The 16,493-nt window shown below is 54.1% G+C and overlaps 1 protein-coding gene across 2 annotated transcripts; it reads right to left on the minus strand.

Moving 5' to 3' along the window:
* Positions 1 to 1,915: 1,915 nt before the first annotated feature.
* LOC141748551 (UAP56-interacting factor-like) lies at positions 1,916 to 16,218 on the minus strand. Of its 2 annotated transcripts, XR_012589022.1 has the most exons (10): positions 15,996 to 16,208; positions 12,012 to 12,155; positions 8,445 to 8,587; positions 6,310 to 6,446; positions 5,393 to 5,477; positions 4,921 to 4,964; positions 4,760 to 4,834; positions 4,003 to 4,114; positions 2,906 to 3,247; positions 1,916 to 2,792 (listed from the first exon to the last, which is right to left on the minus strand). XR_012589022.1 is itself a non-coding variant. In XM_074600802.1 (9 exons), the coding sequence occupies exons 1-9, from the start codon at positions 16,075 to 16,077 to the stop codon at positions 3,152 to 3,154; spliced, it is 918 nt and encodes a 305-aa protein (XP_074456903.1). In that variant the 5' UTR covers positions 16,078 to 16,218; the 3' UTR covers positions 1,916 to 3,151. The 2 variants fall into 2 exon arrangements, 1 of the variants encoding a protein (XP_074456903.1); XM_074600802.1 differs by having other exon boundaries at positions 1,916 to 3,247; positions 15,996 to 16,218.
* Positions 16,219 to 16,493: the final 275 nt, after the last annotated feature.

Below are 16,493 nucleotides of genomic sequence, written 5' to 3' on the forward strand. Positions count from 1 at the left end.
GCAGCAGTGGACAAATAGATACACTCAGGCTCTTCTTCCAGAAAGGAGGTGAGGAAGGGAGAACACAGCACGGGGTCTCTAAATCGCAAAGGAATGAATACTCACTCCTAATACCAGCCTTCGGAGGCAGACAGACAGACAGACAGAAAGCAAACAGCAAAAGGCGACAGTGGAAGAAAACCCCACCAAATGCTGTTAAACACAATGATACAAGTGGCTAAAGGAAGAAGTCACTGTGGATTCGGTACGGTGACCGACAGGGCCACACGCACGTGCTGGTGTCCCCCTCCCCGGGGACTCTCTCTGGCCCTGTGTGGTTCCTCCTGCATTTTTAACCTCCCAGACACCACCAGAGGTGTTATTCTGGAGATGGCTTTGGCTGGCCTGAAACAGAGCAAAAATGTTTTCCGGGTTGCACAGCTGGTGGCCCCTGCTTGAGAGCAGCTGGCTGCTGCCACCTCCCGGGTCAGGGACTGCCATCCCCCCCACTGTGTGGCACCGCATACTGCTGCAGACACCCTGCCATGACACCCTGCCGTGGACACCCTGCCACCACACCCTGCCATGGACACCCTGCCACGGACACCCTGCAGAACGGCCACCTGGGCGAGTGCATCTCCGGTGATGGCTGGAGAAACGTCATCCTGGCTTCAGCAGCAATTTGTGACAATATTTACTTTACAGCCACCACTGGTGCGCAGGTTTCAAGGTCTCCATGTTTCTGAGCTCCCCAGATACAGGGACGAGGAGCAGCGAGGCCCGGGCACTTGCCCCAAGCTGCCAACAGGGTTATTTCATACCATGAACGGCACATTCAATAGAAATGAAAGTTTGCTGAGGAGTTCTCTCTCTCTCTCCCTTGCTGGCTGCCATCCCAAGAACTCCTTGCCCCGGTGCTGGAGCCCTGAGCCCTTCCCTTCCTCCCGATAATTGTCCGAATGACAATAAATTGTTGTGCGTTTCTCAAACCGTAACAAAAGCACCGAGCTGCGTCCCACCAGCAGCCTTCCCGGGCTCCGCTCGCCCCGCGCAGCGCAGCAGGGATCACTCCAGAGAGAATTGCTCTGTGGTTTCAGTACCGTGGCAGAAAGGGGGATTTTATGCCTGTTGGAGTGAACGGATTCCATGCCCTCTCCCAATGTTTTTACCACGATGGTTGTGCTTTTTTGCTACTTCTAAATTCAGTGCCCTTCCGAGCAAAGCCTGTCACTTACGCCTCTCGCTGCAAACAAAGTCACCCAGCCCTGTGGGGGAATCAAGCTAGAAAAAAAAAGCATAGCTTTTATCATTGAGCCGTCAATTTTAATTTAAGGAGTACTTAAAAAAAAAATAGAACTGCTGAAAAACATCCATTTGGAGACGAGTATTAGGGCGTGTTCCCAATGCCGAGGCGATGCTGCACACTCAGCTGCTCCTTCAGGGCTGAATAGCTCTGTCCCCTTCCAACCTGGTTTAAGAAGTGATCGGGTTTTCTTAGCGAGTCTATCACCTTTTGTCAATATTTATAGCGAAAGTGCAACTGAAATCAGAGATATTGCTATCTGTGACAGTGTTTCTTGTTTGTCTTCCATGACATCTGGATGATTTGCATGAAAGGGTTCATCACTGTGGCAGTCCGTTTGCATTCATTTCACTTTGGACACACTGGGCGCCGGGTCTGCTCTGACAATTTTGCCGATAACATCAAAGGCAAAAGAGATCACAGCAAAGATTTTACTGAATACCTCTTGAAAACCTCCCACTGCTTTGGAGCAGCAAACTGCCCGCTCAGCCAGGCCAGTGTCCCCCCACCCCAGGGGACACCGACAGGGACCGCGGCCGCCCCAAGGCGCCTGTGTGGCCACGCACGCCATGCCCCGCACGAGAGGCTCAACTTGCACCAAAAACCTGCCGAAGGAAGGGAAATAACCAGAGGTGAGGTTTGACAAGTTAGTTTTTTATTCAGTGCATTGGACTCGTACATCACCGCTTCGTCAACTAACAACATTTCACACGTCCCTATAAAACCAGCGCCGAGTCCAGTCCCTTGTTAAAGACACGCGGTGTCAAACATGAAGCAGCCTACCCAATATTTGCTTCAGTAAGTGCAGCCTGGAGCCCAGCGACAGGCCGTGTCCGGCGCCGTCGGTGCTGGGCTGCAGCAGCGGGTGGAGAAGGGAGTGGTGACCCACGGCTGGCGCAGGGCTTCATTAACAGCCAACGAGACCCACCTCATTAACCTCAGCCAATCTTTCTCGGGCTGCTGCAGAGCCTGGCCCCCCTCCCACAGCCGCTAGTTGGATTATGTTGGTGCTTTGAGCTCGACTGAAGCTGCACCCAGGAAATCCCTAACGCAAGCCAAAAACCTAATCTGAAATCCTACTGCAGCACTGGGAAACCAAATTTGGGCTGGGGCAGCCCGTCTGTGCTCTGTGCCAGGGACAGTCACTCCGGCGGCACGGCACGGCATGGCACCGCATGGCATGTCCCTGCAACCGGGCCAGCAGCAGCAGACAGAACAGCACGGCAAACCAAAGAGAAATGCAAGGTGCTCAGGTCGGACTATCGGGGCAGAACGAGATGTTTTTGGGATGGAGAAGTCCCACACGGCAAACCCCCGGGCAGGGATGCAGGCAGGCATCGCACATGGGGCAGCTGGGGGGATGCTGGGGGTCGCGGGCAGCTGGAGCATCCCCGCTGCTGACACCGTGGGACAGGTCTTTCTACCCTGCACATCTCTCCCTGCTGTGTCTCAACGCAGGCAGGCACAGCATCCTCAACCCCCTCCCACCCGTGGGACCAGGCAGGGAAGGCTCCAGGGGTAGGGCCCAGAGCTGGTCCCCCCTCCCTCCTGCAGGCGTCACCCCCAGGAAGGGCAGGGCGGGCTGGCGGGGGGGACAGGTCTGGTGCCATCCCCCTGCAGAGCCTCCAGCAAATCCACCTCCGCTCATCCCCCTCCACCACCCCACTCACGTCCCACCTGCCCTGCACTCCAGCCACGACTCACGTCCTGCCTCGTCCCTGCCCTCGGTCACTCACTCGTTCTGCGTGTAAGGAAGAAGACGGCACGGTGCCAAATCAGCTATCTCAGAGGAAATCTATCGAGTTTTATTGAGCTGCCCATTATGGGGCCTGGACTGTTTCGGGCAGTCCCTGTGAGGAGCACGCGGTGCTAAGGCATGGTGACCATCCGTCTGGCGCTCCTGGCTGCTGTAAAGCGCCTCTTATTCCTCAGACCAGAGAACCTCTCATCCAGCGTCAGGCTGGTCTGCGGGGGAAAGGGAGAGCGAGTCAGTCCTGTGTCTCGTGGCAAAGCACGGCTGAACTTGCAGCAGGGTATTGATTAGAGCCCATCAGTCAGGACGGTGCTTCACAGCCGGTTAGTCAATTAAACCACTCAGCACACGGAGACAAGGAGCTCAACAGACTGTGTGCGGCTGGAAAACCTCCAAGCAGTGCCCAGCCCCAAAACACCGGGCGTCCTCGGCAAGAGCAGGAGCAAGCAGATGGCATTTGAGCGCAAGGCATCAAGTAAAACCAAACCGTCCAGACAAGAAATGCCGGCAATGAAGAAGGTGGAGCAGGATTTCCAACCTGCCCAGGGCTCTCGGGACATACTTCAGCGTAAAACGTGGCACTGGGAAGGTCACCCAAGCAAAGAGAGAGCAAAGCCCAGAAGTGCTGTGTGTCTCTGCGAAGTGGGGTGCACCAACACTGAAATGGTCCCCCCTGGCCGGGACCGCTCACAAGCAGCATCTCCCTGCTCCGAGCAAGCACATGGACAGGCCAAGAGGGGCCAACAGAGTGGGGAAAATTGGGCTGAGTCTGTAGCTGCTGAACAGTCTTCTCGGGTGCCTTCAGTTGTGTGAGCGACCTAGCCAACGTGGCTACAGGACTTTCCTCCCAGGTTATGCCAGACAAACCCAACCGGCAGCCCCAAACCCCCGAGCGCTATGTGAAGAGCTCGGTGGCAGGGCTGCTGGAGGGTGCCAGGCGCCGCCTGTCCCGTCGACAACCCTCTACCTGGTTGGCCATCGCGCGGAAGTTGAACCTCAGCAGCACCCCCTTGGGCTGGGGCTTGGCTGGTGGCGGTGGGCGCCTCCGGCTTCGCAGGAACGGGCGCTTGGATCCGGGCCTGGGGAAAGCACAGACCTGCAGTCACTCAGGAGTCTGAGGCAGCTCCCTTCCCATCATCTGCGAACCAGCAAGGCGTCAAGGAGACGCCCGCATGCCCCACACGTCCCACCGCACATCTCCCGGCAGCCTGGCTGAGCCCAAAGGGTGCCAGGAGAGCTGCTGTGTGGAGTCCCAACGCGGGGGGCTGCATCACGTCAGGGCTATCATGGGGTGCCCTCTACGCCCGTCCACCCACCCCTCACTCTGCCCTTCGCCAGGTGCTGCCCCCGCCCTGGCTCAGCCCCAGGGTGACACTGTCCCCTTCCAGCTGCTGCACTGCTCCGGCACAGCCAGCCCGCCGTGTTGCTTTGGGGCGCATGGCATTGCCTCTGTGACACCCCACCGCGAGCACAACCAGCCTGACACCTCCCGCTGCCACCTCCTCCCGTTTCTCCTTACTCTGGATAACAAACGAGCCGCAGGGTAATTACCATCTCCTTTCAGATAGGCCGGGAAGGGAACGAGACATCATTTGCTAACCATTTTGGGTCTGAACCATTCACTGCGCGCTCATTATAGAAGACGGAAAGCTGCAATAACGCTAAAGGGATTTGCAATGGCTTTTGTAGGGCTCCCATCCGAACAAATCACCTCATTTACTTACGCGCCAGTCTGGCCCGCCTGGGGATTAGCCACAGAAACCGTCAGAACTGCTCCGGGGCTTGGCTTCACTTGCCACCTGCCGGGACAGGGAGATGCATCCAGCTTCGATTCCAGCATGAAAGAGCACGTCGTGTTTGCAGCGTGCCTTTGCTCACCAATTACCTTCGCATCCTCGGCGGTTTCCCTTCTCCATGAGCATCCATCTGCTGTGAAATGTATTTAAAAAAAAAAAAAAAAAGACTTAAAGAATTAGATCTCAGAGATCTCAGAAACAGTGATTCCTTTCCCAGTATTTCATTTGGCGTATCTGAAGAGCTTTTTCCTTGCATGTTGTCAAGAAATTTGCTAAGTTTGGGTCTCCTGCCAGCACAGCAATGTGTACGGGGTGGCTTTACTTTGCCCAGCTTGTGCCGCTGTACAAGCTGCAAGGTTGACTTCTACCACCTGCCCGGGTTTTACCTGCCAGCTGCTAGATTAAGCTGCATTAAAAATTGCCTGTCCTGCAAATACTTTCCTAGGAATATATTCACTGTTAAAGTTACTTTTAGAAGCAAAGATACAACGGGGCAAAGGCTGCTAAAACCCAAGACTTGTCAGCAGCAGCAGGCTGCAGAAAAAATGTCTCGATACTGACCCCTCTCTGAAAATTGGCTTTGGAGAACCGCTGCGGCATTCGCTTCTGCTGGAAGGCTGGTCCCCGGTTCAGCCGGAAAGGCCTGCTGGAAGAGGAGGAGAGAGAAAAGGGCATCGGTGAATAGGATGCCAGGTCTCACCTGAAGTTTAATGCTGAAATACTGAACCCGGTGAGGTATTAAAAAGCAGCATGAGAAGCAAATGAGGCTGTGTGCTCCCAAGCTCAGCCCAGCAGGTTTTTCTGCCAGCAAAGGATTTCAGAGGAACTCGTTTTTCTGCTCAAATGAAACAACAGCTTGTGTTTGTTCTGAACTCTGCCCATTCAAAAATAATAATAAAATCATGGAAGAAAACCACAGAAAAAAATGTGGTCAGAAGGGACCTCTGGAGGTCATTCAGCCCCTGCTCTACTCAGAGCAGGGAAAGACGGGATTGCAACGGCGCCTGCCTTGGAGCTGGGAGAACACGAGGAGCACGACGGGACGGGCAGCGGGGCCGCCCTCGGCACGGCTCGTGGGTGCAGCAGCTGCTCCTGCGGCCCCTCTCTGGGACACGCTCCCTCGCCCTGCCTGTCCCTTACCGCTGGAGTCTGTATTTCCTGCCTTCAGGAAAATAAATGCTACTTCACCCTTCTAAAGTTTTCCACAAAGTTGACAGAGTTTAATAAAAATACAAAGTTGACATTTTCCACGCTTCCTAAAATAAAAATGACAGATCTAATACCTGAATTACTAACTATCAGCAGGAGGTCGCGTTATTCACAGGTGCTTTCCTAATGTGCCCAGGGGTGTTTTTCTCACGTTGCAGGAGCGCGGGGCTGCAGCCGCTCCCAGCTGGCACCAACCGAGCGCAGAGCCCCAGGAGCTGTGCAGGGAGTCACTGAAAACCAAAGAAGCCCAGGTTTACCCAAGGTCTTACCTTCTCCCCGGGGCCTGGGTGCTGGCAGCAGCTGCTCGGAATCTCCTGGGGCCTGGGGGTGGCCGTCGCCGTCCCTCGGGCTGCCCGTTGCTGCCCCCGCCACCTCTTTTGGCGAAAGCATCATTGTTCTTGTCGCCCTGAAAGAGCAGCGAGAGCTCAGCCGCTGCCACCCGCGCCACCACCTCGCCTCCCTCCTCCCCCGACGACCGAACACCCGCCGCCTGTATCCAGCATTTTCTTTGGCTCTGTGCCGGAGGACATCCAGCTGCCAAGTGCCGGTGCGGATGGCTGACCCTGCCGCCCCCCCCTCCCCGCCTCAAAGGGGTCTCAGCCCCCCGCACGGCTCCACATTCCCCTTCTTCTCACTCCCAAACATTTTTCCTTTGCAACAGAACAACCCTGCTCTGCAAGCGCTTCCCCCCCCTCTCCTTTGTTATTTTCTCAATGGGAAAACAATTCCTCCCTAAATCTATTAAAAGCGGCTCTGGGTGACACTGCTCTGGCAGGGGGTTGGACTAGATAGTCTCCAAAGATCCCTTCCAACCCCTGCCAGTCTGGGATTCTGTAACCTGGCCTCGTCCATGGTATTTTGTATCCACGGCGGGAATATTTCCACTGAGCAGTGCCGCTGTAGTCTCAACACTTACACACCGTTGTCAACAACCCGTACGCGTGCCTCGGTTCCTGGGCATGAAACAACAAGTACCAGGAAGTATGTTTCATTCCAATTGTGCAGAAATACCCCAGAAAATCAGTCCACGGAGAGCAAACCTGGCACAAGCCAAGCATTACAGCTTTGCTCAGGCTGCCTTTCGGTCACTGACTCTCTCTCGCTTGGACACATCCATTGCCTGGTCCAAGCCGGGAAGCAGGAGGTGCATCCCAAGGCCCCTCAGCAGCGCCGGTCCTCCTGCAGCCGCTCGCGCAAACCACCACAGACTGTCCCTCTACTGCTGTGGGACAACCCCCACCGCCGTTACTGCCCCTAACCGAGATGTGTTTCCACATTCTTCCCACTTGGTTTATTTCTGCGAAATGGAAGCTACTGTAGAATTATGCCTCCTAGCAACTACTTATTACTTTCTGTTAATACCCAGCCACACTCAATATCTGAGTCATCACAGCCTTTATTTTCAGGAATAACCACAGGCCACGCACACGCACGCTCGGTTTAGGGCTCTCTTATTCATATCCCCAGGACACAGCCATTAAATGTGCCATCGTGTTTGCCACTTTGGTGTTTTTTTAAAAGCTTACCGAGCATCCGTGACCTCCTAACTGAGTGGATTTCCATCAGTGCGGAAAAAAACAAGCCCCTGTCACAGAGGACTATCTACCCTTGATTTCCACCTTCTACACCAAGCCGGTTTAATATTAGCAACACCCAGAAGAAAAGCTGTAAGAGTTACTTTAATGGCGAACACGTACCTTCCTTCCCATCACCCGAGTCTTAAAAATAACTCAAAACCCAAATGAAAATATTTCAATCTTTTTTTTAAACTGTTTTTGAGCAGAGACAAGACCCAAACGTTTAAACTGAAGAAAGGGAAAGCCATGAATGAAAAAAAATAAATGCATTTTACACTGAAGCATGTGGGGCAATGTAACCCACGGCTGTCACAGCAGTGGGAATCAGTGTCTCGGGGGGGAAAACCCACCTGCTAGTGAAACGTATGTCTCTGAACCACAGCCCCTGAAGCCAACGGCAGGCTGTCCTGTGACTTCACTGGACCTTGGAAAATGCTCCGGGTGCAGGACAAATAACGATGAATCTTAACATACCTCCTCTAAATTATAACAGCAAGATGAGATGACGTGGAATTTGCTTTTATGGAAATATTTTCAAATCTTTTAAGAACACCTTTTTTAAAAAAACTTTTCTGTAAAACCCATGGGAATAGATTCAGTAAAATTATGCAAGTCAGAAGCTTATAAAAGCAACTGGAAAACTGCTATTTCATATGCACATGTGTCTGCACTCGCCTATGCATGCAAATGCCATGCACAGGCATATAAAAAAGATGGTGCCTGTAAATTTTTTATGTCGATTGTTCTTTGGGGTGATCCAGGACCATAAAATGCAGCAGATTTCTCCACAACATTTGGGAAGAGCTCTACCTTCCTCACCCCCTTACCTCCTGAGCCGACGCCTGCCGATTTAAAGGGCTCACTCCATTTAACGCAGCAGCTGCTCTTCTCCTGGGACTGGGCACAGTATTCCTGAACTGCCTCCGATTGTATTGTTGTTGTCCAAATCCTCTTCTAAAACGGTTAGGTCCTACGAAAATAAACTCTTATTTTAGCATCCTTCAAAACTCAATTTATGATTACAGTTTTGCAAATGAATTACAAGGTTAACTTAATACGATACAGGAGTATCTATATATATAGTGATGCAAGAATCGCATTAATTTATTCCCGACAATCAATTTGGCAGAATATTAAATAATTTATCTTTCCAATGTCTCACTAACATTCTTATTATGTGTAGGACTGACAAACACATTATTTGATTTGAAAGAATATAGATGAGAAAAGCCTTCCTCAATTATGACTCCTAGTAACGGCAGGAACGCTCGCATCAGGAAACCTGTCAGTCTCTTTTCAGAGCTCACATTGCTACGAATTAACTGGGAAATGGAAAAAGCCTTTCGATACAGATACGCCAGTGACTCCGGCATCCAGAAGCCAAGCCCATAGCAGCCTGGGATAGCTCTGAGTGTCCCCATTACAGCACTTGACGAGTGAAGACTGGAACATAATTTTTATACACATACATAAACTAATTTATTTTTTTTTTAGCTTGAAATATCCTTACCTACGGCATACATTGAAGGGGGCACCTTCTGCTGCTGTTTCACATACCTGCACGGTACAGACACACCAACAGCCTGTCTTGCATTTAACGCTTTCCCCTAAGCCTGTTTATAATTTTGAAGTGCGCCGAAGTGTCGAGAGAGAGGAAAGCACTCCGTCAGATGGAGACACGACGCATTAAAGCCTAATTACTCCACGTGACTACTACTTCTGTAGCCATAATGAAGCATTTTACAAGCTGCTGTACCAGGGCAATGAGCACGCCTGCTCAGAGGCGAGCGTAACTCAGGCACACAGCAGCGCGTGGCAGAGGGCAGCAGAACCTGCCACAACCCGCAGAGCCGTCAGACGCAGCTATTGATCCTGTACCATTGATTCCTACATCACAGCACTTTATAATGACTTGGAGCAATTAGAAATGAAGCGTTGTGAGGCTGCGGTGACATCGCTGTCAGGGGCCACCACCGCAGTGATTAATGAAGGCTTCAGCCTCAGGGCGTGACAGCGGCCGTGGGTACACCGAACAGGGATGAAGATGATGGGAGCCGCTCTGTCTCCGGGATGGATGGGCAGCAGGGCACGGATGGATGGGCACAGACAGAGGGGCAGCAGGGCACGGACAGACAGGCAGCAGGGCACGGACAGACGGACACAGACAGAGGGGCAGCAGGGCACGGCCCTGTGAAGCTTCGCTCCCGATGGCCGAGGAGCTGGTTGGGAGCACTCACAAAAATGCCACGCTGTTCACCAGCTCTGCGGGGCCAGGAGTTATTTTCTTCGCAAACGATGCCCTCTCAGCGCAGAGGTGCAGGGGTGCGAATGTTCCTCTCCTGACAAACACCAAAAGTTTAGCAATTTGTGCCTGCGTGACCAGATGTGGTCTCGCTGCCTTTAGTGGCCCGTTTCTCTCCTCCTGGTTCTGTCCCCACAGTGCATTTTTCCCTTTCTTGTTCCTTTCAGTGCCCACCCTGGGCCTGCCCCCCTCTCTTGCCTGCTTGCCAGACGGCTGTCCTGCGGGCCACCAACACAGCTCTGCGTCTCCTTTGCAGCAGAGTGACCGAGCCCCGCTGCCTCTCCCGGGCATCCCGTGGGTGCCATGGGAGGGACCCATGCAAAAGGCAGCCCTGACTAGAAAATCCTGCCCCTGTCAGTCAATCGCTATCGGCGAGCCTCCCCGGCAGCCTCCGCCAGTGCTAACAGCCAAGAAGGGAGCCACCAGCCTCCAAGGGCACCCCGCATGCGCCAGCTGGGGACCAAGGACTCCCTCTGTCACGTGTATCCCCAAGTGTGACACAGGGCAGGCTCCATCTCTGCAAACCATCTGGCAGATGTTTATTAAGGCAAGAACATCTGAGCGAAGCCCCCCAGCATCAGCGGCTGGGGAAGGCCCCCACCACGCCCGGGCAGACACTGAGCCTGGTGCCGAGCACCCTTGGGCTGGCCAAGAGGCACCGCTGCCCAGCACGACCAGTCTGGCGAGAAGCCCCGATGGAGAAGCCTCTTTTTCCAAGGAGATTTGAAATTCAAATTTCTTGTCATTAAAAATCATCTATCCCCACTGGGGAGATGGTTTAAGCCATATTCCAGGAGGGATAACAGCACTTGGCTTGCACGAATTCTCTTGCTGGTTTAATCAGCATAATACCCTTCTCCATCCTCCGTTGTTACAGTGCTGGGCTGTTCTGATCATCATTTCGATAACGGTTATCACGTCTCAGCCCAGAAGGGACTGCTGCATTTCAGCAGGGACCGAAGCGAAATGAGCCCCTGAAGAATTACGGGTTGAATTCCCAGTGGCGCTGAGCTTCCCAAAATTGCTACTGACATCAGCATCACACAGCACAGCAGGTCTCTGCGCTTGGCAGAGCTGAATTCAGACTCACTCAAAACCTATGAAACACTTAGACTAACAGAAATAATTCTATAAATGAATAGAAAAGTTCTCCTTTCCAAGGAATGGCTAAAAAAAAATACTTTGTTTGATTCATTTGGCTCCGCACGCAGTAGTCGCTTGAGTGTGGAAAGAGTATCGACACTCTTGGACTAGATGATCTGAAAGGTCCCTTCCCAACCTCGGCAATTCCAATAGCAAAGCCCGTGTTTTTGACAGAAAAATCAATTTGCAAAGGGCAATTACCATCATTCTGTCTTGAACCAGAACAATCCTCGGTAAGGCAGTATATGGTGGAGACCATGAACATGAGAGTGGGAGGCAGATCGGAGACCAGCAGGATTGCCTCCAGCAATCCCACCCGCCTGACGTGCCACCGGCACTCCGAGGGCAGACAGCAAAGACCTTGCTGCAAAATGTCACTAAAATCTTCAATGAAGTGATTTAGCGGTATTTTTTTTGGAAAAAAAAAAAAAAAGAAGCAAAATTTTGAAAGAGGTAGCATTTCGTGCAGCAGATCGCTTTGGTTTTGTAGATAAAAGCTAGCAGAACCAAACATAGATTAGTGTGTGATCACTCAGTATTATAAAAAAGCTCATCATAAAAATAGCATGGTTGGCAAAAGTGACAAATTAGCTCCAATAACTGAGCTATCAAAGACAGTTACTGAAGGGGTAATTTAAGTGTGTTCTGGGAAAAAGAGGATTAGGAAGAGGCATAATTAAAATATGCAAAGCCAAAAGGGAATACAGAATAGATATTAAGTCACTTTGAATTAGTAATTCATGAGAGGGTGGAAGGGAGAGAAACGGATGAATTTATGCTCTGAAAGGGCCCTGATATTCCATTGTTGCAGAGAGAAAAGCTATTCAGAGCCCGAGTACATCTTATACGCGCACAGGAATTAGACAGGAGAAGGATTTAAGGGCTGTATTTTGTTAGAGCGATGTGTTTTCCAGCATGGTGGGCCTTGTCGCCCCGGGCGCTCACCCACCTTGCAGATTCCTCTGCATCCAGGCGCGGAACCGGGGCCGCCCGTACCCGTAGGCCGCGCTCCTGTCCTTCGCCTGCCGCCGCTGCCCGTCCCCCGCGGCGCTGGCCTCCGCTTGCTCTTTCCTGTGGCGTTTTATGATGTCATCTAGATGGAAATGGCAAAGGGGAAACCCATAAAACCTGCGCTTTCCACCAACGGTGATTCCCACTTTTGGCGCCTGGAATTGTCCGCAGCGAAAATGGAGCTTGCGGTTCCGGGAGGTAGGCCGGACGGACAATAAAAGATTAAGCTTAGCTCAGAAAGTATAATAGGATCAATTTACTCAGCTGCTGCGGGCTGGAGATTAGAGTGCTACAAATTATTGAAAAGCGTGCTGCTCCCCGGCACGTATCCACCACGTGCAGGACAGAGAGCCCGGGCCCACGTCCCACCGAGGGATGCGGTCCTGCAGACTGCCTGCCAGCAGAAGGCAACGCACGTCTGCAGGGGCACCGGGGGCTCAGCGCTGGGCTCAGAAGGGGTCTCGAGAAGGTCGAAACTGCTGGGGGGGCCGCGGGAGAGGTGGCCGAAGCGGGGAGGATGGGCAGAAGCACCCACAGGTGCTCCCACGCTGTGAGGGCCGCTCCAAGGGCTCCCCCTGGGACACGGGCACTGCCCCGCACAGGGGACGTGTCCCTGAGGTATCAGCAACACAAACGCTGCTCACACATCACCCAAAGGCACATGGGATGAATGTCCCCCCAGAACTGGAGCTTGGTGCGACATGAGGGCCGCGGGGAAGGAATCTCGCTGACAAGAAAGGGGACACCATGGTCCCGCCAACACCCATGGTTCACCAGGCAGTTGGAGGATGGTTCCCTTTCAATTCCCATCCCTGGAGCCAGCTACCTGCATGTCTTTCCTCAGTGCTTTAAAAAGAAAAAAAAAACAAAGCAAGTTTCTAGCCCTCGGTGGTATGAGATGCTTGAAGCCATAAACCCCTATGGCTCAAAACCAGCAAGCAAATAGATGCAACACGCACAACAAATATCAGCAGCACTTGGTATTTGAAGTTTCACAGTCATGAGGACCCGACTCTTGATTTTCTGCCTATCTGGGGTAGATGCTCCTGCTTAATTACTCCATAGAGCTAACCTAGCAGCAGCTGGATAAGGATGTAACAACCACAGAGCAAGAACCTCTCACCTCCCACCGCTGTCTGGTGAAGCAAGGGAGAACGTCCCAAACACCAGAGGATGCTGCTCTCCCCTCCCAAACCTGGGCTCTCCCGCACAGACCTGTCTGCACTGCACCACAGGAACCAGCTCTGGTGCTTCATGTTGAACACACCGATTCGATGTCCGTGCTTGCCCCAGGGCCAGCAGCAGAACAGTATTTTGGGAACCCGGCAGATGGGAGGGAGGGAGGGCACCCAGCCGGCCGCAGCACGGAGACCAGGCACACCTGCCTCTCACCTTCGAGTCCCCAACACTGCCCTCCGCAAAAGGGGCACACAACAGCCTGAATGCAGCAAAACGGACCCACGATGTCCTGACAATGTCCCAGGGCTGCCCCCACCCCAAATTCTTATTAGACAGCCCTGAAGATGTACACTGCTGAGCTCTCACAGGAACTGCGAGATGTTTCTCACTTTCTTTGCAAGACACCATCCACATGCAGCTACCAAGACGCCTAGCCTCTATGAAACAATCAATTATTTTCCCTGTGATGTAGCCACTTTTGGTTTAAAACTGCATTAGTAGCCCCAAGAAGATGACACAGTTTCTCCCATGCACGTTTTGCCGCTGTGTGTCCCTGGGCACCGCTGCTGTAACCAGCACATCCCCTGAGCCGTGCCGGACGGTCGTGCTTCACCACAGAGAGAGCACCAGGGACACAAAGGCAGGCGATGGTCCACCTGCAGTGCCCAGAGGATACCTGACAGGGTTTTGAAAGCTCACGCCCATCCTGAACAACTGTTTTTAACTCTCCAAAAGACAGCACTGGGTGCTGAGGTATCTGGACCGAGCACAAACTACTTTTAGATGCAGAGCTCTATCAAGAAACAGCTCTAAGCCCCTTAGTTCTCAGGAGCTGGTCTGAAATCAAGGGGATCTTCTTAATTCAAGCTGTTCTGATGAAGAGGAAAGGCAAAGGGACAACTCCTCATTAATTCGTATTTTCCAACAATTTCTTTTTTTAATCTCAAACCTTCCTTGCTAAACTATTTAGCGAGTAATACAGCCACATCTGCTAAGCTCCAAGCAGAATGCTTTAACAAATTAGTGAGGAAAGAAGTGACCAAATCAGGCCTTTTCCCTTGCAGTGGCTACTCTAGCTCCTTCACGAATCACTGGAGTGAACGCACAGAAGTGCCATTAGCTTTCCATGGGCGATTATCATACTCCAGCGCTTGTCACTTGTCATTTTCTATCAAGGAACTCCTGTGTCCAAATTAATACAAAGCCCAGGGAAAGCAAAGGAGAGCGGATGTAAGAATGGGCTGCGTGACTGCTTTTGTGATTCTGCTATCAAGTCTACCGGGAAGAGCGCACGCCGGGATAGAGGCTGGGTGATGTTCTTGGGACAAATGCGCTAATGTTCTCAGCTAAGTGTGCCTTTGGGACATAAGCTATTTGGGGCACAGGCTGCTTTGAAGCATATCGACAGCATCCCTGCTCTGCAGGGAGGTGGGCGCAGGCGTCCAAGGGTGGGCTATCACCAGCGCCAGGAAGAGCTCGCCGGGAACGGAGAGGAGATGAATGCTCAGGTGCCTGCTCTGTCACCTCTCAGCATCTTTTTTTGTTCGGGTATGAGTCATTACTCTGTGTTTTGCATCCATAAATATGATGGGGTTAACAGAGCAACACGATGGAGTACTACGTAAGGCTGGAAGGGATCCTGAGAGGTTGCCTAAGGTACCCCTATGCCCCCAGGAAAGAATTAGGTCTATCAGGGCAGCTTTAGAGTAATTCCTGCAGTTTCCAGCAACTGCTAACTCAGCCAGGGCCCGATGGATCTGAAAGCGCAGAAACAAGCACCTGACGGTCCAAGTAGCAGTTCTTCACCAGGGCCCCTGTTTTCTAGTTCTCTGTTCTGCCGCGGGTAAGATGTGTTCCGGATGGGATATGGAGGTGGGCCACAGGGGGTCTGACCGAGAGAAGCACCAAGGGAGAGCAAAAGCGAAGGGAGCACCGCAGGTCAGCAAACAGAAAAAGGGGTGCAACACCATGGGGAAATAACTAAGCGAAAAATTAGGGGCCCGCGATTGCCGTAAATCCTCATGGCAGCGCTAAAATACGGGTGCGTCAGCCGAGGGATCAGTTTGAGCTGCAGTGGAAAATGTTCTGCCGTTCCTCACGGGCGGCTCGCTGCCGGGAAGAAGCGACGGGAGGTTTCGGCTGGGAGCTGCCCCAGGAACACAAGGTGGGAGTGGGCTTTCCCCTCCGCAGCCGAGATGTCCCACGGGGGTCCCCCAAGCTCTGCCGCCCGCGCAGGGCAGGGCAGGGCAGGGCAGGGCCGGGCCGGTGGCGGCGGGGGGCCGCGGGCCGGGGCGGTTGTTTACGCGCCGCCGCCGAGCCCAGCGCCAGCGGAATGGCGAGCATCGCCCCGGCCGCTATAAATAGCCGGCGGGCCCGGGAGAGCCTCCGACCTGGAGTTCAACACAGGCCTCATTTACGTAAGCGCCTCCCGCCGCCCCGGCCGCTCCCCCGAGGTTTTGGGGTGCAAAGCCCCAGAGATGGGGGTGAAGCCGTGACTCTCCCCGCCCCCCCCCCCCAAACCGGCTTCTTCTTCACCTCGTCCCGCCCGCTCCCCTTCCACCGACACCGGCTGCGGGCCCCCGGGGGCACCGCGGGGCCGCCCCCGCTCCCCTGCCCCGAAACTGTACGGACAACGCGAACCCAACCCCCGGGACCCGCGCCGGGACGGGGACCGGCCCCCCCAGCGCCGTCGTCCCGCCGCCCCCGGCCGGGCAGGGACCACCCCCCGCCCCACCGGACCTACCCAGGGACATGTCGATCTCCTCGGTTCCCGGCTGCGGCCCCGCCGCGGGGCCCGGCCCCGGCTGCGGCCCCGCCGCTTCCATGGGCTCCAACCGCCCGCCGCCGCCGGCCCGTGCGGCCAGTACGGCCAGTGCGCCTGCCCGGAATGTGCCGGCACCGGCACCCGCCCCGGCACCGCTCCGCCACCGGCACCCGCCCGGGCACCCACCCACCGGCACCCGCTCCGGGCACCCGCTCACCGGCACCCAGCCCTCTGTGCCCCAACACCCCTCTCCGCAACCTGGCCGCCTGCCCCCTCCAAGCATCCTCTCCGCCCCCCACCCCGAGTCGTCCCCTCCAGCCCCTCTGCGCCGCGGGGCACTCTCCCTCTGCCCAGCCCTGTCCCGGCTCTCTGCCCCTCCGCACCCCGGGAGTCCCCCCCCAGCCTCCCGACTCGTCCGGGGCATCCTTTCCATCAGCGCTGACCCCCCCCCACCCAGCGCCCCCGAAGTACCATTCC

Source organism: Larus michahellis, chromosome 9 (assembly GCF_964199755.1).
Source record: "Larus michahellis chromosome 9, bLarMic1.1, whole genome shotgun sequence".
In the NCBI taxonomy this organism is placed as follows: domain Eukaryota; kingdom Metazoa; phylum Chordata; class Aves; order Charadriiformes; family Laridae; genus Larus; species Larus michahellis.

Excerpts from the sequence above, each read along its gene's own strand:
- LOC141748551 (XM_074600802.1), bottom strand. The coding sequence starts at position 16,077 with ATGGAAGCGGCGGGGCCGCAGCCGGGGCCGGGCCCCGCGGCGGGGCCG. Across the intron at positions 6,447-8,444 it reads GGCAGGCGTCGGCTCAGGAG|GGCGACAAGAACAATGATGC; the intron begins GTAAGGGGGTGA and ends CTGCTCTTTCAG. Across the intron at positions 3,248-4,002 it reads TCCGCGCGATGGCCAACCAG|ACCAGCCTGACGCTGGATGA; the intron begins GTAGAGGGTTGT and ends TTTCCCCCGCAG.